This window comes from Haliaeetus albicilla, chromosome 11, assembly GCF_947461875.1.
Source record: "Haliaeetus albicilla chromosome 11, bHalAlb1.1, whole genome shotgun sequence".
Classification (NCBI taxonomy): domain Eukaryota; kingdom Metazoa; phylum Chordata; class Aves; order Accipitriformes; family Accipitridae; genus Haliaeetus; species Haliaeetus albicilla.
Genome location: NC_091493.1, coordinates 5,103,926 through 5,131,209, shown reverse-complemented (window position 1 = coordinate 5,131,209; position 27,284 = coordinate 5,103,926). Strand labels below are relative to the sequence as shown.

The window sequence follows — 27,284 nt, the reverse complement described above, 5'->3', positions numbered from 1 at the left end:
CTCAATTGCTTTGTGCCATACTGAGATAAGATTGGTATCTGATGGCCTCAGATTTGGGAAGAACAAATTAGTTTAAAATTGACAAAATAGATGTTCAATAATAAGTCTTCTGTCCCACTCTTCTGATTTAGTTATCCCTGAACAAGTGTAAGATTTGCCTGTATTTCTTTGAGGCCAATATTGTATTGCTTACTGCTTCAGTATGAAACCGTGCCAACAAAATGTGTTTGCTCGTCAGAAAAAAAACCACAAAAGCAACCCCAAACTAGAAGAACAACAGGATTAAAATAAAATCATTATTTATACACAAAAGCATTGAAAAAGGATACAGATTTTAAAAGAATATCTTTTAATTTGCAATGTCTCAATTATCCGTATCTTGATCAGAGGGTGAAATGGAGACTGAACACATATCAAATACATTGCAGGGCATAACTATTTCTAAATGTCCAAAATTAAATTTTAACTTTTCCTCTCTTCTTTTCTGCTTCTTTTTTCCCTCTGCTAAACACATCAGACTCTCATCCATTTTTCAATTGGCCTGATATCCAATATGCTTTAAATTCACCATGAAACTTTTCTATCTCAAAAAGCATGAACATGAGACTTAATCAAAGATTAAATTTAAAACCAGCAAACCCAATAATAAATTGGAAAATTGGTTTAGTACTGAAGTTTAATAGTGTGATGTGTATGTACTCTGTACTAGACACTTCAGCCGACTCTATTTCATGGATTATATTTTAGTTCATGGAGGTCCATAAGCATACCTCAGAACTTAAATATTTTAAATTTTTTTGCTTAATTACATTGCTAAGATTCTTAGCTCAACTTGATTAAAATGTCATTTGGACCTCTCCTGGTAAAATCGTCTCCCTACCTTCTCTCACATTACAGCTTCTTAAAGTGTTTTGGCCTTAGCTACTTTTAACCCTCAACGGCATTTTACCTGAAGCCTTTTCTGAAACGTGTTTCTGAGCAGCGTACCCATTCCTGCACAGACTCTTTTCATCCAGCTCCTCATGGGAAGTGACTTCATTTGGCTTTTTGTCTGTCTGATGCTTTGCATTAAAGAGAAGCCATGTAAGCCATTAAAAACAACTGAATTTATGTATTTTTCTGGAGAAAAGTCAAGTGTAGGCAGATCACTAGTGTTTAAAACGAGGCGAGCTAACAGTTAAGTTGTATGGAAACTCAAATAGCTAATAAAAGCTCTACAAACAGAAACACTTAAATCAGTCTGGTTATGCAGCTCAGTTTTTTAAATTATGAAAAAAATGTACAAGTTTCTAACTGGTGCAGCAAAACAGAAAGCAAAGAAACAAGAAAGCAAGTAGTAAACATAATGATGGCAGCTCTTTTAACCCTCTCACCAACGCATTTAGACTATCTTGGCTTTCTGTCCTTGCTCAAAAAAAGAAGGACCTAGCCACATTTTAGAGCAATAACTGATCAATTTCCCAAATTTTCAGTTTCCAGTAAGTGCAACCGTAACAATCTGAACAGTTTGTCAGTCAGAGATAGTGATTCTTTTTTTTCTGGAAAATAATATTTTCTTCTTAATTAGATGTATTTTTCAAGCAGTTTATCTTCAAAGTGTCCTGACAAGGATCACATATTCCTTACTGTACATAATATCCTCACTTTCTGTCTCAATTCTCAAATTGGTTCAAGACATTCTGACCTTTTCATGGTATTTATCTCTAAAACAGATGACAAGGGAGCCTGGACATTGTTACAGTGAACCCCTGTCAAAACCTATTACTTTTTTAAACCAAATGTCAAATTTTGTTCCTGTGAACTCTCATCAGGCATAATGCATTTATGTTATCCCACCAATTCTCCTAAATTAAAGCTAAGGACCTGAAGACATGAAAATTTCTGTCAGGATTACTACAGAAGCAAAAAAAAGGAAAAAAAAAAATTCCCATCAAGCACAATGTAGGACACACTCACACACTTGAATTGGTCAGACAGACGGGTATCGATAGCATCAATTCTAAGACCAAGGATAATGTGGCTTTGTGCTCTCATAATACACTGCCCAAAGCTGCCAGGGTTTAATACTACAGTAGTGTATTATTTCTATTCCATATTCAGATTCCCAGAGTGACTAAGTTCTACATTTCATTAAACTGCAATGTGGTGTTGAAAGCTCTGACCCTCATCCTTACCAAGCACAGCCAGGCAGATACCCTGAACAGACCTGGACCCTGTGCTTACTTACCTCTTCTGGTATAACCGGGTAACATGCAGCCAGGTTCATTTCACCATAATACTTCATCAGAAGAAAAACCCAAACCCAAACCATAAAATGAGAGTTTCCTTTTCATTTGGTAAAAAGAAGTAGAAGATTTTAATAAAATGCAATGTAACACTACTAAAACAAGGAAAACCAGGGGAAAAAACCATGATCTTTCTACTACACTGTAATCATCTGCTAACTTGCTCACTAATTTTTCAATGGCAAACCATGCTTCAGTATCTGCTGTAGAAATAATTTAATTTCCTAACTTTTATAACCACACGCTAAAGTGTGCTTTCTTATTTTCTTTAATTACAAACCAAATAAGTACCAGGAGAACACCACCATAAAACATCGATTCCAAATTCAACATCACATGTATTTTTCTGAAGCCAAGCTGCCACTGATATGAGGCAAATTAAAAATGCATGTTGGAACCTCTGCATCATTCCTCTCTACCTTCAGTCCGAGTAAAACATTGACTATTTTTCTGCCCGCTTCAGAAATGCTATATCAAAAATGTTGCCAGTGGCATTCCACTCTTTTTCACGTCTTTCATAAAATGTAAATATAAATTCCGTTATGGGGAAGATGGGAGAAGCAGTGGTAAGACTTGGATACCTTGGGAAAAGGATTACCCAAATGGATGCTCTAAATCTACCATCATTGAACAAAAGACTTTTGAGGGACAAAACTAAAACCCTGTGCACTCCTGTTACAAGAAGGAGGAAATGATCGCACTAACTGAGCACTACTTAAACCAGCAGTGAGCTCTAATAGGAAGAAAGAAAAGAAAACTTAAGTAAACAGAGGCTTAAAGAAATACAGCTCACTAGCAGCCTGATGAAAAACCAACTGCATCTAAGGCAGAAGTTTATATCCTGCCACTTCTACACACGGTTTCATTTGGGAAGCATCTTGATTCCCTAAATAATGCCATTTTACTTATAGGAAACAAGTTATGACTTCTCAAATTACTTCTCAAAGCAACACATCAGAGACAAGTATATCAGTAAGAAAACAGCTTTGGAAATCTCACTGTTGCCTACAACCCAAAAATGTTCCCTTCTCCTCCAAATCCCTAGTGTATATGGTTTGGGTTTTTTCCCCTGTTCTGTTCTTGGTTTGAACAAAGGACATTCTCAGCTGCTGTCCTCATTTCTGAACAGAACTTATCACTCCTGATTTTTTAAGACATGCATAGATTAACTTGTTCCTCTCCCTGGAATAACTTATTTCTCTTAATGCTTATATTTTTCTCTCATGCATTGTAAAGAAGGATGACTGAACTGGTAGGATACTCATGATAAGAAAAGCACAGTTGCTTCTACAAGGCCTCAGACATTCACAACATTGTGGATGCCGTTCTGTGCCAAATGGCACCTTTTTGAAGGAAGCACCGAATTAGATTTCAGACATGAAATGCTACCCATACCCTCAATGCAGCTGTCCAGGATTCCCCATTTCCTATTACACAGTGAGAATAACTGTTTGACTGAACAGCAGTAAAACAGAGAAATGGGAAAAGCCTCTCTGAGTAACACTTCCAGTTGACTCCTGATATGCCTCCACAATTTTGTTTTGTGAAATCCTGTGATACATAGCTATTTGATTGGATAATATCTGCCTACAGTATTGACGGATTTAATTAAGTGGAAAACATTACATCGTATCTTCTACTGAGTGAGCAAGAGGTCCACGTGTCACAAAATCGCGCTTTTTAACCGGAACACATTTTCACAGTACAGTGTGTTGTTGGTAGTAGAGAAATAAAATGCCACACTACATTTATATCAAGTAACAGCCTCAAATTTGCAACTTCATGTATTTCCTCATAAATTGGAACCAAACTTCAGATTACCATACAACTGGACACATCTTTTCAAACAGGCTGGGGAGCTATAATACAACACTAACAGAAGCGAAAAGTTTCCAGTATTTTCCTTTTTCTGCTATCAAATGGCTGAACACCTGTTTAATGGCCCCACAGGCAATAATTAGGAACCAATGACGCTGCTTTCAGTTAACATTTCATTTCGTGCTACAGCAGCACATTGCTATTAGCCATGACCTTCTAGTCACAGAGGATGTGATATTTATTAATTAACAAAACAAGAAAAAGATCCCAAGTCCCTTTGAACTTTTACTTTCTTAAAATGAGAACATACTCATAAAAAGAACAGGCTTGCTAAAAAAAAATTAAAAAAATCTCTTTATATTCATCTGAGGTTCACTTCACATCTGGTCTTTGCTGTTCCGTAGCACTACTAATTATGATCTGTTAATTAAGAAATTAAAGTGCTGGCATTACTTGTTTGGAAGAAATGGAAACTTCTGGATCAATTAATTGCTGTGGAGTTCAATCAAGAGGTGATCTGGGTGGAGCCATCAGGACAAGAGAAATAATAGCCTGGGAAAGGAGCACTCAAAACGGCTGATTTGATTTTCTCAAGCAAGTGATTTATTGCCAGAGGCATGGGTATTTCACCAGCACTAGGCAGAATGAGATCAAAGTTGGCATTAAAAAGCTTAATAAACTGTGCGAACGGTCACAGCCTGTTTTGGGCAGCAATGCAGAAAGTCACGTGCCGTGTGGCGGCAACCCTTTCTTCATCGCCTTGCTGTGCCCAGCACCTCCAGGCTCTTGCTCTTCAGGCTGTCACTTTGGCTGGAGAGAGGCAGTGGAAGTGGCAGCTCAGGCCTTGTCCGTACACTGTGCCTCCCTCTGCCGTCAGTGCTTTGGAAAACCAGCAAAATCCAACTGACTGCCAACCACCCTGCAGGGAGATGCAGTGAGAAGAGCATCAACAGCACTGTCCTTCCTGGCAGCAAAAGGTCAAGTGGGCTCAGAGGTGGACTAGCCATCTACAATTAAACGTCTGCATGTTATAGGCCTTTGATTCTTTTTGATTTTTGCCTCTTCACACTTCGCGTTTTTGTGGAACAAGCAAACAATGCTTGGTCTGGAAAACACTTTATTTAGCAGGCACTGCTGCTGTCAGCTCTCTCAAAGCCATATTTGATATCCATGACAAGGACAGACAAGGATCCAAGCAGAGAAGAATCCACATTGCTAATGCAGTTAAAGCTCTGCAGCTTCAGAATGAAGCTCCAGGCTAGGAGCACTGGGATAGCCTGCAGTATCAGCTGAAGTGTGGCGAAGGCACTTAGGCTCACATCTAAGGATGCACTAGAGAGAGATCTATGGGAGCTGCAGTGTCTCAGTGTCCCCAGAAGATGGTCACAGTCAAGGAGCACTAGGCATGGATCATCTGGCCCTTACTAACTACGCTAATGGCGTGCAAGCCCCTGGGGTGGCATCTTCACAAGCTGCTGGACCACATGGAGCAGACCTGCTGGCTGGCTCTGCTCTGCTTCTAACAGGATGTGAGTGCATGGAGGAGGACTGTCCTAAAGCACGCCGTACCCAGGCTGCTCGGATGCTTGGCCTTGACTTGCTAGTTCCCACCAGAAGAGTTGACTAGTTGCAGCAGATATCTTTCAGATGCACTTTAGTGGTCATCTATCTCAGTCATTAGGAAGGGACTATATTTATCACTCACTTATCATAAAGCAACTGCTCCAGGTTGTATTTTATGGTTCTCAGAGCTCTTAGCTTCCCTTTGCTGTTTTATATGTATAGCGCAGCAGCATTTAGAAGTCTCCAGTATAATCTACAATCCAAAAAAAAAAAGGGGGGGGGGGGGGGGGGACACTAATCACTAATTAATTTGCCCCAAATTATGCAATAATGCAGGAGAGCCAGTGAATAAAATGCAAATCTCTGACTCTCATCTCCTTTACTGCTGCCTCCTGTGGAAGTCACTTTAAGACATGGGTAAGAATCAATCAAAGCCTCCCTTAGTATAAACAGGACTCCGAGGATAGACTCTAATGCGCTGGTGTACTTCTAACAGAGCAGAGAGCTGCCAGACCAACAGCTCAAGGCAGAGTTGCACTTTTATCTCCCTATCTGCCTAACACAGCTATGCCTTTTTGATCATGCCATCTGGTCCCCTCTCTCCTGTTTTTTGTATTTATTTCTGATTTGTAATACATGCTGGAACTGCGCAGGCAGCTTTACTGTGTAAAACTGTTCAGCTGTGACCTTTTTCTAAATATACAGAAATGAAGTTTGTGAAACAGCTAGAAAACAATGCTGGAATCATCCAGATCATGATAATTATGCAAGCAAAGATCAATACTAATCCACTTTAAAGCCACTAATTCTCAATCCTTCACAAATTCTATATCCACATCCAACAGTTTATCATTTTGCAAGCAGCACCATTACTCTGTGCTGACATTTACCCTAAAGATATACTATGTCACCCAAAAAATAAGGTTATACGAAACCTGCCAGTTTCAGCTTGCATCACTGTCAAGAAGCCAAACACGAAGTGCAGTTTGCAGAGTGTGACAATCCCTGAAAACGTTAGGAATCAAAACTAGTCCTGCTCCAAAATGTCTGAGAGAGTCTCAGAGCTGAATCTGAAAGTTATGGGGTCGTTTTCATTTAATTTCTGACATTGAAGAAAATGAGTAACTGCCTTTGCTGCCCCCAAAAGATTATAAGAGGTTTTTTACGACAGTGTGGATCAAAGAATTTACCAAGAATGGAGTAGTGCTATTTCCTTTGGAAAGAGAAACTAGGCTATTCATCTAATCCTGATGAGTTTCCAAGGAGGAGAAGATAACATGGGTTATTCAGTTGTCATCTAAGTGTATTAGGGGCTATGAGCCACTTTTTACTGTAAGCTTTCTTCACTGTAGTGAAATAAAGTTCCCGTCTCCTGGGATAAAACTGGAGCTCAAGGTGGCCTCAGGAAGTGTGACCTTGGTTAATTTTTCAGAAGGCAATGCAAACTATGCCTGTGCTCCTGAACCTTAAAGTCTCTTCTCACAATCCTGCAAACAAAGACGCTGTGTTGGTTGACGTGAAAACTGCAAGACAACTCTTCTACATCGCAGAGGCGGACCACACTGTGCTCCTAGTACCCCTGAGGGTGGGCTCGTGCTGGATTTGGCGTGAGCGGTCTAGCACTGTGGCTGCATTGTAGCCTCTCCCAAAACACATTGCTTGGGATTACATCTGTCACCAGGTAAGATTCAAGGACAAGCTCCTTAAAGCTGAAGGTCATTTGGAATAAAGTTATAAACAAAAAAGGAAACAAAGTGCATTACTAAGTATGCCCCTAGCAGTGAGGAGTCTCTTTAGCAGCTCCAGCCCCCTGGCTGGCTCCTGAGGCTAGGTAAATTAGCTTTTGTAATTCACCTAAAATGTGGAGTATCTTGGAAAGGTCTCATAGTATTGTATTTTCATGTCCTTCTGGTAAACATAGCTACACTTTTTTTTTTTCATCACAGCTATGCATGTAGGATTTGTTCATGTCTGTCTTGAAAATAGTAACACAGAAGGTTAAGTCTATTACAGAAAGGCTTTAAATATTATTCAGAAACAGCATGCATTGACATGATATCTGAAATTACAGTAACAAATGGAAACATTTTTATTTAAAGGACTGCCTTTTGCTACATTACCTAAACTACACTTCATACATTTGAAGATATCTAATAAAATACAGGGAGCAGCAGGAATAATCTCTCTCAAGAAAACTGCTTCAGCAAAGGATTATCATTTGCACTATCATTAAATGCCAAGTTTATAATTTTGCAATATTCCTTCAGTTTTCATATTTGTTTCCAGGTTAAATACAAAATTAAAAGAGGAGTGGCAGTATTTTGCTATTTTTCATTTCTTTAAGGTATTGCTTCAAAACGGTAATACTCTAATCATGAGGAAAAATAGAATGCACACCATGAATTTTTGCCTAAACTCCTTAAAATAGCTAAGCAAGTCCTCTTATTAGGGTCTACTGAAGCCAATAATATTACATTCAATTTCTGTTTTCTGATTTCCTGCAGTACTTTGTTGTGAAAATATATGTACAAACCCCATTATATCCTGATACTGGTTATGTCGCTACATTGGAATCAAGAGCAAATATTGCAGCAAGGCTGTAACTTCTAGATATTGGGAGGCTGGTTGCATTGATCCTATCACTTCCTATTATTATACAGATGTCAAACTGTGAACACGTTCTCTGTAACAACATTTAACAAACTAATCAGGCTGTGCACGTCTTTTTTTTTTTTTATACTTAAGAAAATGGGGTTGATTTTATGAAATTGTCAGGGGGTAAACTTAATCAAATCATGACTCTGTAGTAATAATAACTATCATCTACACTTCTAACGTCAAAGAGGTCAAGTCTGAATTCTCTCATGTCCCTCATGAATGGTGTACAGGATCAAAACACACTCAAACAGACTGGAGGAAACTTAACTTAGAGCCCCGGTGATCCAAGCTACAATGTCAATACACAAAATTTTTTGTTTATCCACATGACTGACATTTTCAACAGCTTCTGAGAGGATAATTTCCAACAAACCTCTCCTCACTGTCATGTCACCTACAGCCCAGATCTTTCCAGTTGGAGACAACCTGTTAAAAAGGTAAAATTGCACCACTAACTGATAAGATTGGGGAATGGCTGGCTGCCAAATAACTTGCGGCTAAGAGAAAGAAGCAACTCTAAAGTATTTTGCCACCCTCACTTTGTCAAATGAGAGTGCTGCAAAAAAGTCCTGCATGTAATTTCACAGTTGTGCTTCTGGTGGACTTGAGCGCTGACTACTCTCTCCTCAAAGCAGCATCCAATTTATTTCCTAAAGAAAACTTAACATCAGTAAATATGTTATCAGTTCTAAGTACACAAGGTTTTTGGTGCTTTGGCTCAAACCTTATTTTTGTGTCTTATTCCCTTTCACGAGCCAAAGTGAACAGCAGAAGGTACAAAAGCAGACTAGCATTCAAACAGTAACTTATTTCAACTTAAAAAATAACAGTTGTAATGTGAATGAATAAATGCTTTACCTGTATTCATCCTGTGTAAACCGTGGAATTACTGAAGGCTGCAGTACAGCAATTTCTACGGTAGTGGTATTGAACTTCACAGGATCTCCATCATCATATGCAATGACCACTAGCTATAAACAATACAGCAAATCAGTCTTTTAGTATAGGCAAGAGCATTTTTATGTTGACTTGCAACAATACTTGTTGTATTTTCAGGGTCTAACAAGTCAGATGAGATTTTCTTTCGCTGCAAATCATACATTGTATAAGCACAAAACATAGAGGAAAAAGGTGACAGCCATCAAAAAGTTGAACTATCTGCTAGAAGATTTACAGAAACACAGTAAACTGGAATTCAAATACAGCAGTCTTCTACAATACCTCTCCAAAACACATTGCCAGACTGTCCTTACTCAGAACTCCAGAATCAATTCCAACTTCTTTAACAATATAAAGTTCAATTCTACATTTATGCAGTGAAATAACTTTTATTGAAAAACCACTTATAACTCCCAATAAAACAGAAAAAGTGGTAGGTAAGAATTCTGTGTTGCTGACGTTATTATTTAAAACTGGGGTCTGATATCAAAATAAAAAAATTAACATTGCCTCCCCTTCAAAAAATCCTCTTAGAAAAGAGATCTTTGGTATGCTAACACATCGACAAGACCAGAAGACCTTCTCCAAAGGTGGCCTATTATAAATCTTTTGCTTATCTGATCTTTACTCAAGTCTATTTGTTTATTTAATCTGTGCTCCTCTGCTGGGACAAATAGGTTCACCTGTTTGCAGCTTTCATATGAAGGTAAGCTATCTGCTAGCAAAAGGATGAGAGACCAGTACACTGAAGATGGAGTAATGGACAGTTCTCCAGTTTCCTCCCTCTCTAAATTTGTCCTTATCTCAAGAGGTCACTAGACAGAGCAGGTCAGCACCTCATTCTAGTAAAGGGTTTTCAACTCATTTCTGCAAGTCCAAGCTATTCTCAGACTAGGTCGGTGAAGAGACAGCTTAAAACAAAAGAAGGCATTTCTTTCAGGCAATGTATTAGGGAACTCACCAGTGTAAGATATCGTAATTGCAGAAAGAATGATTATGTTAAAAATTGACTGGAAAAATTCACAGAAGATTCAGTGGCAGATAAAGGCCCAATGGTCTAGATGCAAATACCAACTCAAAGTCTCCACATCACTGATTTCTGGAGTCTTTTCTGTGTTTCTTCCCTAAGCATTCATATTTTCTGACAAGTAATGCTCTGCTAAATATACCACTGGTCTGCCGTAATACAGAGCAGTCTTCATATAGAACTGTAGCTCCATGTCCATGTGCGTATCACCTGCATGTCATGTATCACAGCTTCGGAAAACAGCCACACAAAATAATTACTGAGAAGTAAAAATAAAAAGTGCAACAGTGTCCTGGTTTCAGCTGGGATAGAGTTAACTGCCTTCCTAGTAGCTGGTACAGTGCTATGTTTTGAGTTCAGTATGTGAAGAATGTTGATAACACTGATGTTTCCAGTTGTTGCTCAGTAGTGTTTAGACTATAGTCAAGGATTTTTCAGCTTCTCATGCCCAGCCAAGGCACCTGACCCAAACTGGCCAACAGTGTATTCCATACCATGGGACGTCCCATCTAGTTTAGGAACTGGGAAGTGGGGGGGCAGGGATTCGCCGCTCGGGGACTGGCTGGGTGTCGGTCGGCGGGTGGTGAGCAATTGCCCTGCGCATCATTTGTACATTTCAATCCTTTTATTACTACTGTTGTCATTTTATTAGTGTTATCATTATCATTATTAGTTTCTTCTTTTCTGTTCTATTAAACCATTCTTATCTCAACCCAGGAGTTTTACTTCTCCTCCTGATTTTCTCCCCCATCCCACTGGATGGGGGGGGGGAGTGAGTGAGCAGCTGCGTGGTGCTTAGTTGCTGGCTGGGGTTAAACCATGACAAACAGAGAAGTTATACTCTGGTGATGTTAACCAAGAGATAATTGTCTTATCCTTTGAGTTTTACTGCATTTGTTAAAAACTTAAAAGAACTCAAATTAGCACTATCCTAAGTTCCTAAAACAGTGACAGCATTTCAACACTACTCAAGCTCATAGTAGGATTTGATGGGACACTCAGAAGTGGAAAACAGTGGACAGCTTTATTCCTTATAATGGAAAAGTATGCAAATAAACCTCTCTTTAATCCTCATTTTAAAAATAAATAACTGAAAGAAGAAACAAACACACCTTAACAACCATACAGAAGGTGGGCAGTTTCCAAGCAGGGAAATTACATATAAACCCCCACATATTACAGATACTTTTTTTTTTTTTGCTTACCGACACAGTTTAATTTTCATTTTTAACTACCCCCTCCACTCATGGATTTAAGAGGAGAGATGTGTCTCAATGATTTTGATTAACATCATAACTTACTCTGCACTAACTACACTTGAGACTCTTCAGGAACAATAACAACACAATAGTAATTTAGGCCTCCTTAAACCCAATGTTTTTACATTACAGCAGTGGTGAACAGGAAGTGCCAAACTATCCATCTGGGAAAACACTTTCTTTACAAGGCATTTCACCATTCTAACAAAGTTCTCACAAAAATGCTGACGGCCCTGTTGAAAACAAAGAGATCAGCAAGGTAGCTTTCAAAACCTGAGGTTTCCTTCAGCTACCTCCCTGTTTCTTCTGCCCTCCTACCAGTAGCACTCACATCTGTTAAAGAAGTTTCTGAAATCAAAAAGGCACGAAACACATGCCAGGAAGAAATTAAGGAAGTAAAGAAGCAACACAGAGAAACATGAAGGTAAAAGGAATTCCATCAAATGCAGGCAACGTTTACTGACAGTATACATGAGTTCATACCTTAAACACTGTACTTGGCTCTTCATTTAGGTTTACTCGAGTTACTACCCGTCCTGAGTTTTCATCCACGTCAAAAATGCTGGCACTGTAAGGAAACTGGACAACGTCTACTTTGTATCGGACTCGACTTGCTGGTGTGCCCTGTAAGGCAAAACCAAAGCAACTTGCATATATTTTTATTTTTACACATCTTATGAAGTTAGCAAAGGATTAAAATGCAACATTGGTAAACAGACCATCACAAACTAAACTTGCTGTTTGTCTTCCTCATAACTGGGTTTGTTACTGAGGATCCCCGCTGCCTCCCCCCAAAACACTTTACAGTGATATCTGAGAGGTCCCGTAAGAAAAATGACCAGAGGTTTGGAAAGAAGAGAGCTGAAAACCCCATCCTTACAGACAGACAGAAGCAGCGGTCTGTTTTATACCTACTGAAATTTTCAAATAACAGAAGATGGGCATGGCTTAAGGTTGGTTAATATACCTTTCAAAACTATTTTAACATGTTATAAAAACTCCTTTGAAGTTCAAGAAACTTCTAAATGCTCTAAAAACTCCAACACTTATTCAGCTTGTCCTGAAACTTACAGTGTCTTGCTGCTGAAGATGGGAAGATGCGTGTTCTATTATTTTCTGAAAAGTCAAGACTATAGTTCTGCACACAGGACAGTCCAGCCTATGTGACATTCTCACGTTTCTCTTTTTGGGGAAACAAAATGAAAACAGCATTGGGTTGCCTGGGCAAACCCACCATGCAGCCTAAATGGGCTGTTTTACATACAAATCAAACAGCAGCATCTGAAGGTTTTAATTTTCACCAAAGCTGAGTGATGAAGAACTAATATATTTCAAAATCCTCACCTCTAGGAACTAAACCACAGATATTATAGGGCCTGCAGTGCTTCCAAACATATTCCAACACATGCTCTCTCTGCGGCTGAACTGTACAGCTCTAGCAATTTTAGCACAATCGTCTAAAAGCTCACATCCCCACCTTCCTGATTGAAGAGGTGACCCTGCCCTGCACTGCAGGGCTGAGATGGTCACAAGTGCTTGTGTGAAGTGACCGGACATCTGTGGCCCTCCCTACCTGTAACAGAGGGCTGAGCGTTACCAATGCCACTTACTATTAGATATCAGAGCTGGCTCTAAGAACAACATCAGAAAACAAAAAGGAGAATACGTTTGTCATATCAGTGGCAACAGAAAATGCAGTTTTGCCAACAGATTTTAAGTAGCCCCGTAATGAATCTTCCCCGCTGTTCAAACCCTGTTCCAGTGACAAGGAACAAGCACAGACAGCCCGTGCATGTGTCACAAATTGTCGGCATGCATATGCACCCAAAAAATAAAAGAGGAATCAGAAGAGGCATTGCCAGAGGATATAATAGATGAATTTTTCAGATCAGTAATTCACCATTTTCTAATAGAAGGCTATTTACCCAATTTAACTGCTTTAACACTAACTGCCTAAATAAATAACATTTATTGTGATGAAGTTTCTTAAAGTATCCATTATATTCCAATGCTCCCATTCCAGCAGTCATCCTCCAGGGACCTTTAGGGGACATGGAGTAAACACCATGCCTGTAAGCACAGCCTAAGAGGCAGCTGCTCCCACATTGGAGAGACGGGAGGGCCCTGGCAGCTCGTGCCAACCTGCGTGATCTATCAAGTCCCAAAAAGCAAAATGGGTGGCAATGCTTGTCCCTGGAATCTCCACACTCCCACTGCTCCCTGGTAGCACCCCAGGCTCTGCTGCAACAGCCGCTTTCCCAGTGCCTGGAGCAGCTTCTCCGGTAGCGGCAGGATGGTTCCTGGCACCCATCTAACTTAAGAGCAGCAGACACTTCTGGCAGGAATCACTCAACCTCTTTTCAGATGAGATGAATTGTACGATCGACTGGTTAAAGAGGATCTCTGGGAGACAATACATTTTAACAGGTTACTTTCATTCTCAGTGACTGCCCCCTCACTAGTATTGATAGTGATCCACTGTTTTCAAAGATTAAAATGTGACGCAGCAGCAGGTTACTAAAGCAGTGAAGCCAGTATGAATATAAACTATGTACTAAAAAGGTGTGAGAAAAAGGAGGCTCAAAGAAGGGATTTAAAACAAAGAAAGGGTTTTTTTGCACACCAATGTCTGAATAACTATTTTTCAGTAGACCAAAGTCTGTGTTACCGGGATACGTAGACACTTGGGACATGTAACAAAATTCAAACTAGGTTATTTGCTAAATATGTTTAGGAGCAGATTCAGAGAAGCACTTGGAAACTGAGGTCTTATCATTAGTATGATTTCAGTTTCTTAATGCCTCTGAGTCTAGACCTCAGATCCAGTTTTGACCTTTACACTGTATTTAAAGAGACCAAATATGAGAGCCCACAGTTTCATTAATAGCAAATTGATAATTTTCATCTATATTCAGTAATGTAGTAGAAAGCAGCTTTGTTGTTATTGAGAATATATTCAGTGTACCATGTCAGCTACCAACTACAAGGAAACAGGGAATTTACTTTTGTAAACAGCAATAGAAACAGCTGCAAAAGTGCTTTACGCTCACTAAATCATATCAACATTTTGTTGATACAACAAAAGTACACTGAAATGCTCAGTCAAAATACATAGTCTAAACTAAAAGCTTTACTGGAATGGATTTAGCACAGGTATTTTACATCATGCTAATGCATGCTACAGAGCTGTATAACATGATGTCAGATTTTGCCACATTAACTTCTGATGAGGACTATTCAATGAATAAACCATACTTCACTGTGAGAAAAGTGACCCTTCAGCGAAGAATATTTATCTGAATTAAAAATTGTAGGTAGCTTCTAAGAATTAAATTGGTGGTATCACTTTTTACAGTCGTTAAATGAACAAGAATACTTAAGCCTAATACTAAAGGAGTAAGGTCGACAGCAAGGCAGCCAGGCCACCTCAGCCTTCCTCCCCATAAAGCCCTGCGCACGTAACACCTTGCACGTAAAAAGAAGTGAGACAGGGCTGGATGCAACCAAGACATTCACAGAGTTTCTGGGGAGACTTGCGCAGCCACTGCTCTGGCTGATTTTAACTGCAGCAGTGATGAGGCCATTGTCTCTTTGAGCCCTCCGAGGAAATCCAACCCAGGAAGGGTTTAGTAGCAAGTACACCGCTCCAGTGCTGCTGGCAAGTCAGCACCTTTAACAATGCAAGAACTGGGTCTGCCAGATGTGTTTTGGTGTTTAGTGAAGAAATATATGACACACCATGTTTATAGTTAAAAGTACTTTATGGGACCATGCACACTAAAGAGAGTGCAAATCCTTGAAAACATGAGAAATTTCAGAGATCACAGCGTAACAGAGGTGATTATACAACTTTCCCCCGGCATTCTCCGATTCAGTCATTTTTCTTCAACATTATAATTAAGAGAAAATTACCTGCTGAAATCCACTCTATTTGGTTTCAGAATGATGGTCCTCACATTTGCTTGGAAGACTAAAAGCTATCATCATCATTAAACCTGCACACACTAGGTAATTTGTTATTAAATAAACAAAAATCTCATCAGGTTATTGTTCCTGATATGACTATCAAGTACACTTTTCTCCTGTCATTTCTGAAAATAACAAAACAGGGATTTATTTTTTATTTACAACATTTTGGCACCAATGTAATTAGAAAAATCTCCAGAGAGATTTCCCAGGGAAATCTATTTAGAAGCAAGTTTTAATTATCTCAAATATTAATCATCTTTTGCCTCTGTTCTAAATTAATTTAAATGCACTCCTATGTCTACAGCAAAACTCAAATATAGCAGATAATATTCTCAAATAAACCATAGAGCAAGGATTGTACTTGGCAGGAATCATGCTCATTCTCTCAAACCAAAGTTTTCCTGAGAGTTCCAGACTAATGTGAAACTAGATCTAAAGCTCATCCAGCTTCAATTATTTCTTTCACTGCTGCATAATTCCTTACGTTTCCATTTGCTCTGGGGAAACAACATTCATTTGTGACACAGCTGACAGGTACGAAAACGTCCCCAACATTTGTTAGATGATCAGGCTGCGCACAGAGGCCCTGGGCAAAGAGGCCGTGGAGGGTGCACATGTGCACTGTTGAGATAACTCTCAACAGGCACAGAGAGGTTGCAGAGAAATTGTAATGCAATACAGCCCGGAAAAATGGTGAGAGTGTAACACAACAATAACTTCGGTATGTTTTAATGTATATTTCTTCAAGCAATTCAAAAGGAAGCTAGGCTCATTACTTCCACTATTCAAACGGCTAATAGACATACAAAACCAGAATGATCTTGCCCAGGAAAGAGTGGGAAAAAATGCTTTTCACTTTCACTTGGGAGTCTACTCGTGAAGATCCCAGATGCACATCTGGTAAATGACCTGGATTTTACCCCTAAGTACTACTATGGAATAGTGGCATAACAAATACAGACTTATTTACCAAGTCTCTTTGTACTCAATGCCACTTTCTGACTGAAGCCAGAAAACTTCTGAGGGTGTTACAGATAAAATGTGAAACTGGTAAGGAGTTTAATAAATTATCTCCATCTGTAGATTTCAACGCAAATCTGAATGATGTGCGTTGTAAAGAGGTCACAGTTTTGTTAAGGTAATTCTCTGAAAAAAATTGGAAAGTGATGCTAAAAAAAATAATTACAGGTGGCTGCACATGTTCTTTGTAACACACTCAAAGTAAAGTAACCATTAAAGGTGGGGCAGACCACAGAGTAGGCGAACAATTTTGGTGCATCTTATACCAGCTAAGGATTGTGAATGGTGCACTCATGTATATTCACCCTAAATTCATTTATATAAACTCTAAAATTTGAAGGATTCTATTCTTTAGTATGTAGCTCAACAAGAGGACCTGAAATTCCGAATTACTAAATCTGGAAATTCTGAATTATTAACTATAACAAGATGAACACAAAAAGAACATGAACTTTTAAAGCCATGGCATAAAGTTACTTGAAGAACTCATCAAATTTGCAGCATGTTTCCCATACACAAACCTCCAGCAGACACTATGAAATCCAACAGTAATGGGTTTTAAAAGATTCAGCCCTGGACTACCTGAAAAATGCTTTTATCTCCAATTAAATATCTGTGAAATGTCTAGTTAAATATCTGTTAGCATCTTAGTTTTAGTGGGTGCCTGTAAAACAATAAGGACAATTGCTCTCAATCTGACAAAAGGGCTCCATTGAACAAAACCTTACAAGTTGTTACAAGATTGGATAAACCATTAAATTGGATGTTCTGGAGCTCTGGAAGCTGGCTGCTCATTAAAATTAGTGTTCTGCATCTGTTTCTATTGACATTTCAAATCAACAAAATCACAATATGCAGGGGAATTGCCCACAGAAGAAATATTCCAGCTTTTACAGTGATAAACCGTACAAAAAAAGGCATATACAGGAAAAGCAAACACCTCAAGTTATATCAATCCTGGGAATATTCACCTTCTGATAAATAAAGCAAGCAAACTAAGCATCTATCAAATAGCTCACGTTGCTCTCCTTTCAAAATATTTGGAGGGTTAAGAGCTTTGAGAACATAGTCATGATCATCTGGCATCTTTCATCACCACACCACTTCAATAAAGCATAAACTGTTCACAATGAAGAAAACTACTCTTTCTCTCCAAGGATGATCTCAGGTGTCCTTGAATAACTTAGGTATGGGTACGGCCATCTGTACAGACCTGCTGAACATAATCACAGATAGCCCCTTTGCCAAGCAAAAAAGCAACTACCATTCAAATCCCTCCACACTTAATTGTCTCATTTAAAACAGATTTGTAAACTTCGCTACATAACAGGAAATAACCCAGGTTTATAGCTCTTTTTCGTCACCAAAACCTTCCCAGCCTTGAGACTGATCAAGTTTGACCTCTAAAGTTTCAAAGCAAACCATTGCTCTGCTGTGCATTTGGTTTGATCATTCCACAGAGCTACAAGAGTCCTTTTGCTTTCCTTTCTCTTGCTCCCAAAGTGACTGTCCTTGTCATTTTAATTCAGACTATACATTAGCTTGTGTAGGAAACAAAGATATTGTGCTTTTTTTTTTTTTGTGGCCAGGTACAATATGGGTTAGCATTTATTTTTAGTTTACATCAAATCAAAACCCAAGACAGAGGATGGAAAGGCAGCAAGAGAGGGGCAGTTTAAAAGCAAATTCAGCTGTGTCTCCGTACAGCTGCTGAGTGCAGAAGTGGTGACTCACTCCGATGGCCCAAGCAGTATTTAGATACTGGTTCCATGCCTTTTCACTTGCCATTCCTGAAGCATTTTAAGAAGCTCTGCTTTTGGGCAGGCCACTTATTCTTTGAGAGCTAAGCTCTCAAACTGAGCACTGAGAGGGGAAATGCTATTAACAGTCCTGAGGAGTTTTTCAGTGGCTGACTGACATTGAATTGAGGGATTTATGCATCTGTACCAACCCTGATACAGGCTTCAGATTTCTTCAGCTACAAAGGATCACATATTTGCCCAGAGAATAGATGGCAATAGATGCTGGCTGGGGATGCTAAAGACTGTGCTAATAAAACTCAGAAGCGTAGATGAGAAAGTCAGTTGTTGACTTTGTCCAGGCTTTGGGGACTCCAGGTATCTATCCCTGTAAAGACTTGAAAATACCTCTGAGAGAAACCAAAGCTGCATACATTTGTGTTAGCTAAGGCAAAGTAGCACTTAAAAATAAGTATTTTTCTATAGGATTTTATTGCATCTGCCTTAGTTGCTAGAAGCATTTCTTTGGCACTTCCAGCAGAGATGCAGTGTTTCTGTGGCTTCCCAGCCACACAAGACCCTTGCAAAGTTACGTGCCTCACACAGGATACCTGCTGGCACCTTTCACCATTTTTTACTTTGTCTTTTGGTCAGATCACTGTCTTCAACCCAAAAGAGTCAGTGGGGAGATTAAACTCAAATAGGGCGAATGGAGTTCTTCCAGGAAAGAAAGCAAGGAATTTATAGTGGAAAAAACCCCAGTGTCTCTCACTAGTTTTATCATATTTCTGTCTGGGACTACTCAGACACCCGTCTACACTGTATACAGTAAGTCAAACTTGTCTGGGGCTCACTGGAGCCAACTTTGGCAATGCAAATACCGCAAAGCCTGTTTGAGTGACTCTGCCCCCTTGGTGCTCGGGAAGTCCAAGTGTGTTTTGGAGGCACAGCTTCACTGTGCAGGGCTCCAGAGTTGCCCTGAACAAGACACTTGACCATGATGTCCAACAGCCTAAACTTATCCACTCCTAGATACTAAGACACCCCAGATAAATAGACAAAGTCCTTAAGCTCCAGCTGGATAACACTTCTGGAAAGAAAACTCAAGATAATATGTGAGGGAAACCCTCGACACACAAGTGCCTCTGCTCTTTCCCACTTGCACAGTGCAGCCTCCTAACCCAGTGTTATCACCCTTTTAGTGCCGTTTGCACAGTGGCTGTGATGCCTCACTCATCTGCTTCCTCAAGATTACCCCCCATGCAAACAGTACAGCTTTTCTCAGCTGGTCTAAAAGCTACCTCCCTCACTTCTTTCAGATCTTTACACAACTAAGTATTTTGAATACATGAGTACTTATACCTTAAAAGGGTTATTCAAATGCTAAATGGAAAGTGTGCTCAACTGCCTCAACAATTTCAATTGCATTTTTTTTTTAAATTGAAGATTTTTAATTTAGTAAGCTTTACCAGTTATTTAGAAAAAAATCCAAGCTCTACTCAAGCTTTTCTTTGGCAGCCATATAACCATGGCTCTAGTCTATTACCATAATTCCCTCTGTCTTCCTTGGCCTGTTTTTGTTGCCTTCTGCTTGGTATTTTCGTACCCCTTACAGGTAGTTTGTCTGGAATTAGATGTAAGCTCTTCTGGGAAAGACAAGGTGAGCAATTATACGATGTACTAAGTAATCTGAAAAATGAAATATCGTATAACTATTTTAAAACTGTAGAAAAATATACTGTGGATTGCTCCAGTAAACTAAAGGACAGTATGTTGATTTACCATATTTCATGAAACACATGTAAATCAAAATTTACCAGATTTCAATGACCAGAATGGTATTTCAAATTAGAGTATTTATCACAAATGTAAAAGGTACTTCTGAAACATAACTTATATTCTCAGTCACTGCAAAAAAAGTGAATTCAAAGGGAAAAGAAAGGAAAGGAGAAACTGGTGAGAATTTAAACTGACATTTGCTCAAGACAGCCCTTCAAATCCTGCCCTGGCCTTTAGTGAAAAGCACTGGTTTCTATGTATTAATTGACATTTCACTAAGGACCTGAAGGAATAACTATCAGAGATCTCTTATGCCTTCAGGCCAAGATTTTTTGACCACTTTGAAATCCACAGGTCAAAATAAAAACATAACTAAATACCTACTTGGAGGCATTTGAATCTAGCACAGATAATTTTTGGTTTAATTTAGTGACTGTTAATAGTAACCAGAAATCCATGGGTTTTTGCAACCAATCCAATCCTTTTACCAACAGTTGCATTCTAATGATGGCTTAATGTTTTAGGCATCAGTTAAATTAAGAAAATTACACATCTTCATCCTGACTCAGACATTCATTTGTTCACAAATCTACACATTTGTACATGTAAGATACCCTAAGTTGCAAATAATTTACTGCATGGAGATTTGATGAGGGCAGTTTTTTTAAAGAAAAACAAGATAACCTTTAATCTACATCTCCAATAAATTAATCAAACAGTACTTCAGTTAAGAGTAAAAGCTCACTCTTATCCCCTCTGACTATTTTTGAAGTGTATCGTAGTCACTCGTGGCACTTCCACACCTATATGCTATAAGTTTGTAAATCACTTAGAAAATACACTGCTACTGCAAACCAGAAAACTCTATGTCACAGGTTTCTTTCAACCTTTTATCTTTCACCTACATTACTGTTTGTACCCATGCCACCCTCACTGACCATTTAATGCTTGCATTTGTATTTATGACTTGTCCTTTAAAAGTCAAAAGCCACAGACAAAGCCATGATCTTTTCTCAAGAACATCACTGAATGAGCACTTCTAGAGTAAAAAAGTAACACTGTAGGTAAAATACCTTCATCCTTTCCTACAGATGATGATTTATTAAGGTTGACTTCACTGGCATGAAATTTTTTTCTACCACCTACACGCCTGTCAGTGCTGCTGTCACTTTTGCTGTTGAGGGACTAGTAGGAACAACAGGGCAACACCACAATAGCCCCAGTCCAGCAGCTCAAAGGAGGAACGGGCTGAGGATGGCACCTCTGGGGTGAAATGGAGGACCAAACTCCACTGACACCATTCAACACCTCCTTCTTACCCCAAACTGGCTCTTCTGCTGTTGGAAAATTCAAATTTGCCTTACCTGCAGAGAAATCACATGCAGGTGCTGAGCTTTTCCATTTGGATTCTCATACCATCCATATTAATTTGACAATGCAGAGCAACGTTGGGATTTGCTGAAGATAGCAGGCAGTCTCTGAAGAGCTGATTAGGTCTGAAAAGCTTTTATTGCAGATGATGAAAAAAATCTAACTTGTCTTTTGTTCTGGGCTGAGTTTAATGTTGACAGGGGAATAGTCTACATTACTTGTAAAATGACAACAGAAAAATTCAGGCATGGATACTTCAAATTAGTTAGACTCTTATTAGACCTGCCCTGATAATCAGCCGTATTTTAAAGCCACAATTATTTTCTTAATAGGTATATATTTCTTTTCCTGAACTGATAAAATAGGTGTATTAGTACTGTGCAAATAAGATTCCACCAGGTTAAAAAACCCCAAACACACAACTAAAGTATTGATGATGATAACTAAGAATATTCCTTCCCTTAAGGCAAGTTTAGAGGAAGGTACTCTTGCTGAACAGAGAAAAGGTTGTGTGTTTTTTAAAACAATTTCTGGTAAATTCATATCAAATACTTTGTGACACCACTTAATGTCAAAGTCAGCTCCAGATAATACAAATTTGCCATTAGCACAAAACATCTAAACAGGTTGGCTCAGTCAGAAAAAGAAACAAAGCCATTTATGCCTGATGGTTTTCTCTATCTTCTTTTTTTTTTATTTTAAAAGTAAAAACTATCAGCTACTAGTTTGAAATAAAATACCAACTTTCAAAACCTATTTTTAAAGCTTTCCTCCATAGTTGGCTAACTTTTATGGCTATTGTAGTCACTGAATGCCTAAGGGTAGCTTAATTTCTGTCTTCATAAAAACCAAAGAAATGCAACAGTTGATTTTGAAGAACATTATCTTAACATTACTGTCATATGCATTTATGCCTGTTATAATGGTAATAAACAAGATCCCACATTCAGTTATTTTGATCTCTCTCTCATGCATGTGCCTAGATTTCTCCACAGAAGTAGAAGCGATCCCCACATCTTTCAAACATAAAACACTCAAATCTATATAAAAGAAATCCATATAAATATATGAAGAAATCACAAGAAAGGAATCTGGGAGAAATAGGCACTTTAGTCAGGTTTTTATTCTGCCATTCTCATACCACCCAGAGATGGCTGTCATTACCCACTGTACAAAACAGCATGCAAGATTATCCATGTCCAGTTTCTACATTTATCTGTTCAAGTGACAGTGACAGAAATGTTAGAAAAGGAGAAAGTTAGGAGGTTTTGGGTTTTTTTAAAAGAAAAAGTGGAACACTTGCATTAGGAAAATAAGCAAATAACTGTGCATTAGGAAATGCCAATTCCACAGGACTAAGTATTGTTATAAATATATGTTAATTAGTTTCTGAACTATTTTGCTTCCTCCAGTATCTCAGCGATATCTGAGATACATTAAATCCAGGGATTATAAAATGGAGCTTACATCAGAATGGGGAAATACTTTATTGTGACCAGAATATCTTGTTTTAAGGCAACAGATACTATTAAATAAAAGCTGCACAAAAAGCAAGTTAACAAGTGATTCTCTAGCACCAATGAACATTTTTTTTTTTTTTTCTACCTTCACTAACCCATTTATGTTGAAATTTCCATGGAATAGAAATTCATCTTCTTGCACAGTATCGTTGATCCTTAACATCCTTTTCTGCAGACTTTTCTCAAAGGTCAGTATGATAAACCTGCTAGAACAAATACGTACTGGTGCAAGGAGCAGAGACAGGTCCGTAGGACTGTGTATTTTAGATTTCTACTGTGGCAATCAAAAAAATCACACAGTTTCCAACAGTATGCACAGGCAGTTTTCCCCACTCTCCACTGGCAGATCACTGTGAAGCAGCTCCACTTGTGATATGGGCAGAGTGTTTCCTTTTGAATTATTTGCTGCTAACTGCTGAGGATGAGCGATCCTGAAGGGAAATGGTGTTTCCTGTCTCCCTGGTACCCAAGTCATTCTGAGGGAGAGCAACAGAGAATCTTCTCCAGCTAAGCAGCATCTGCTGAACTCCCTGAAATGCTGAATGCAATTCAGACCCATTTATGTGCAGGCAAGTTTTACTAATTTAATGGTAGTACTCCAGCAGTACGAGTGCTTTATTCAGGAAGAAATGCTAGTAAAATGAGCAAATACCTTTGTGCAATATATAGTGTAAACATAAACCTTGCAGTCTTCTAATGCTACCCAGAAACTCTGCCCACTTTGATCTCAATTTCCATTCTGTAATCCCCAGGTTATTGCACCTACCATATGGAAGAATAAGACATTCATGAAACATGACAGTAAAAGTCATTCACAGAGTAGAATCAAATAGTCTTAAATCAATTTAAAAATTGTTTTCCAGCACATCTGAGCAATGAAGCCTACCTTTCCCTGCAAATCACTGCTTTAAACAGTGACTAAGACGATGGTGGAAGCCTAGGCCTGGTGTGCCCCAGGGAACAGTGAAGGAGGTCAGACAAAAGCACCAGACTTCCACAGGCAGTGGGAGCAACAGTGTAGGGAGGCCACAAAAATATGGACACTTACAAAGCCCTCTGAAGGGCTGTAGCAGGGAGTTCTACATTTTAAACTTCTATAATGCTACTAGAGATATATCCCCTTGCTTAAGCGTAATGGTTCCAGTCCAGAAAAGGACCAGGTGCTGTGGGTACAAGTCTGGTTAACCTTGCATGTCCCTGATCTTCACAGGTGCTGCAGCTTGTTACCTTTATAGCAACTTCCTAGCTTGGAAGACTTCCACACACCTGCAGATATACCTCAAGTTTGTCAGAAACTGTGGCCAGCCTCTTTCCTGGTAGTTAAGATATTTTACATGGAAACAGAGCTAAAGATTTGAATCCTTCAGTCAGTGGAGGGAAGGCAGCCTAGGCCTCTAACATCCTACGGAAAGGCTTTTCCTAGCAACGTTAATATAACAAGATATAAAGGGAGGAGAGCAGGCACTACCGCTACTACATCATCTTTCTCCTGCTGCATGCTAAAAGCTATGAGTACACCCAGATGTGTCTTTGAAGGAAAACGTAGGTGCCTGCCACGAAGAGAACCGTCCTAGGCTATGCATTTTTAAAAGCATCTCTAAAGCAAGACACTAGAAATTCCCACTTGCCTCTACTGATCAGTCTAATGTATACATGAGCTGACTATTCTGCTTCACAAAGCAAGCAGATTTGTGATTAATATGTTGGCTGGTTGGGACCCTATTCTAATGTGCCTGTGCTTTATGGAAGGAGCTTAACACACACCTCAGGCTCCATTCTGCAAGCCAACCGCTCAAAATCAGGCACCAACATCTCTCATACTCCCCTTCACATTGTCCAAGACCAGCCATTAAGGCAGACTTCTCTCCATTTCTTTTGTTTACTGCTCAAATGATGTCTATGTCCTCTGCTGCCACATCCCTTCAATACTCTGTAGCACTATTAATTGATAACGACTGCTATTCATTACCTACTTGATAATACTGTCTTCCATATACTTTAAACAAACAATAGTCCAGATCTTCAGCTGTTATAAACTACCTTAAATGCCTTCAAGTTAAGTAATACCTGACTGATACATATCACCTACAGGGAATTTACTTACCTTTGTGTGTCAGGACCTTTTACAAGGGGATAGCAGGTCTGTCCTTACAGAAACACTGCCTTAGCATTTCTGTCCTTGGTGGCAAATAAATTACTATGTAGCAGATTTAGCTAAGGTACAGTTGGTTTGTGTCAAAGCACTGCCATCATTTTAACATGCATGGCACATTCTCTCTGAACTCTTCTCCCTGAGGATTATTCTCCTTAATATGCCAAATACTAACAATTAAAAATTAAACCTGGCTGGCAGAACATCTTTGGCTTTTATTGTCCTCAATGTATCATCTGGTCACCAATGTTCATCAACCTCTGATTACAAAAATTGATATTACCTTTTAGAATAGCTAACAAGTCAAAAATATGTGCCCAGTTCTGTCAATCAAGTGCTTCACCAGGGAACAGCATAAAAGCCAGTGGCAGAAATAAACTTTATCCCCAAAATAGGTGCACACGGCTCAAATGCTGCTCATCCAATAGGGCTGGCTGGTGAGCTGTACAGTTCCACATAACCCTGTGATGACTCAGACTGGAAATGCACAATGACTGCAAAATCAAGAAAGCAACAATCTTACAAAGTTGTGTTCTGTTTCCTCTTTAAGCTACAGAACTGTACCAAAGACAAGAACGGCTTCCCTTCCTGCCTATTCCTCTTATTCATCTATACTGTGAAGTCAGATAAAGAGCTTTCCAAAAATCTTCCTGAAGAAAGGAGCTGTATCATTGATTTGCCAGCTTCAGGAACAATCATTGCGCAGCCTCTGTCCAGAACGACAAAGGACAGGCAGACATAAAAAATGTATGAGTTACTGCTCTGTGAAACTCATAATAATCACCTTTGTTGTTCAGAGAGTTAGGTCACTTGTGAGGGTTAAAGATTTTTCTCTCTTGGGTGCAGAGTATTAATAGAACCTTTTTGCTTACCGGAGGATCTTGATCCTCAGCTGAAACAGTAGTGATAACAGTGCCCTTGACTGCATCAGGAGCAACCATTCCCCTGTAGAGCTTTTTGCTAAATACTGGAGAGTAATCATTCATATCCTGCAAAACATAATTAAGAGTTTAGTTCTGAAGTTCAAACAAAATTATAGACGTGTTCACAATCATTTTTTTCAAATTCTACCCAATCACTCCTTCCTCATTAGGGAGCCTATTTGCCATTTAGTCTCTCTCGGCTCTCAATTCCATTTCCACCACACAAAACTAGCACACAACGGGCAGGTAGCAAAGTTTCAAAAAAAATATTCATGTGAGACAGATAACAGAAGGAAATTCTGCAGAAAAACACACAGTCTCACAAGTAAACAAAGCAGAGATTTCCATGACACCTGCTTCTCAAGCAGTGGGCCACAACAGGGCTTTGCTAATTTTCTAAAATGAATGAGCTGCTGCTGCTTGACAGTGTTTGTTACCTCTAATATGCAATAAATGAATAGAAAATATAACGTCAGATGAGTACCAACACCTCACGAGAGCTTAAGATAGTGTTCTTCAGACTGATGTGTACGTTGTTCAAAAAGAAGCTTCAAAGACTTGCGTTAAGCCCAATTTCATTGACGTAGTAGTGTGTGTACACACATACGTATATACTGTCACACCTATATATGTGTGCACAGCTATATATGTATATACACATTCATGGGTACCTCCGTGTGCGAAAGATGTAACATCACCCAAACACCAGCTGTGTGGGATTGTGCGAGCTGGCACTAAGGTAGATGCAGCTCTCAGTGACATGATGCCCCATGCATCAGGAGCTGCGAACATTTAGAAACTTAACCAGCATCACGGATTATTAAAAAGGCACTCATTCTGACTGTCATAAGTGTCAGAAAATAATTTTTTGTCAAAATTCTCTCACAGAGTGTTCCAGAAAATTTATCTGCAAATTCCTTTAAAAAAATTAAACATATATGTCTAAATCACAATCTTTATTCTACTAATAAAACCAATTTCTAGGGGGTTTTTTTTCTGCAGAGCTACCTCCCTAGCTTGAATTCTGTTGAGAACCGATTTGTTCATGTTTTTGCATACTACTGTTTCCCTTGTTTTGCGCATATGGATAACAATGAAATTTTCTGGGGTTTTTTTCAGAACAAATACGAAGCATCATATGCCTTCAGCACACAAGAGTGACTTTACTGATCCACAAATGAAGAGCAGACTTTTTTCCCCTTAAAGCAGAATGTGTGCCTGAGCTCTGGGGGAATACAGGTGCCAGACACCTCTTAGGTAAC

General features: G+C 39.1%; 1 protein-coding gene across 9 annotated transcripts in view; it reads right to left on the bottom strand.

Annotated features, from left to right (window-relative positions):
- The window catches only part of PCDH15 (protocadherin related 15), a 710,734-nt gene that overhangs the window by 83,986 nt on the left and 599,464 nt on the right, over window positions 1-27,284 (bottom strand). For all 9 annotated transcript variants that reach the window (XM_069795901.1, XM_069795896.1, XM_069795892.1 and 6 more), the window contains 3 exons: window positions 25,972-26,088; window positions 12,033-12,173; window positions 9,183-9,295 (listed from right to left, as the gene is read on the bottom strand). In XM_069795901.1, coding sequence (XP_069652002.1) covers window positions 9,183-9,295; window positions 12,033-12,173; window positions 25,972-26,088 — 371 coding nt within the window. The remainder of the gene's footprint in view (window positions 1-9,182; window positions 9,296-12,032; window positions 12,174-25,971; window positions 26,089-27,284) is intronic.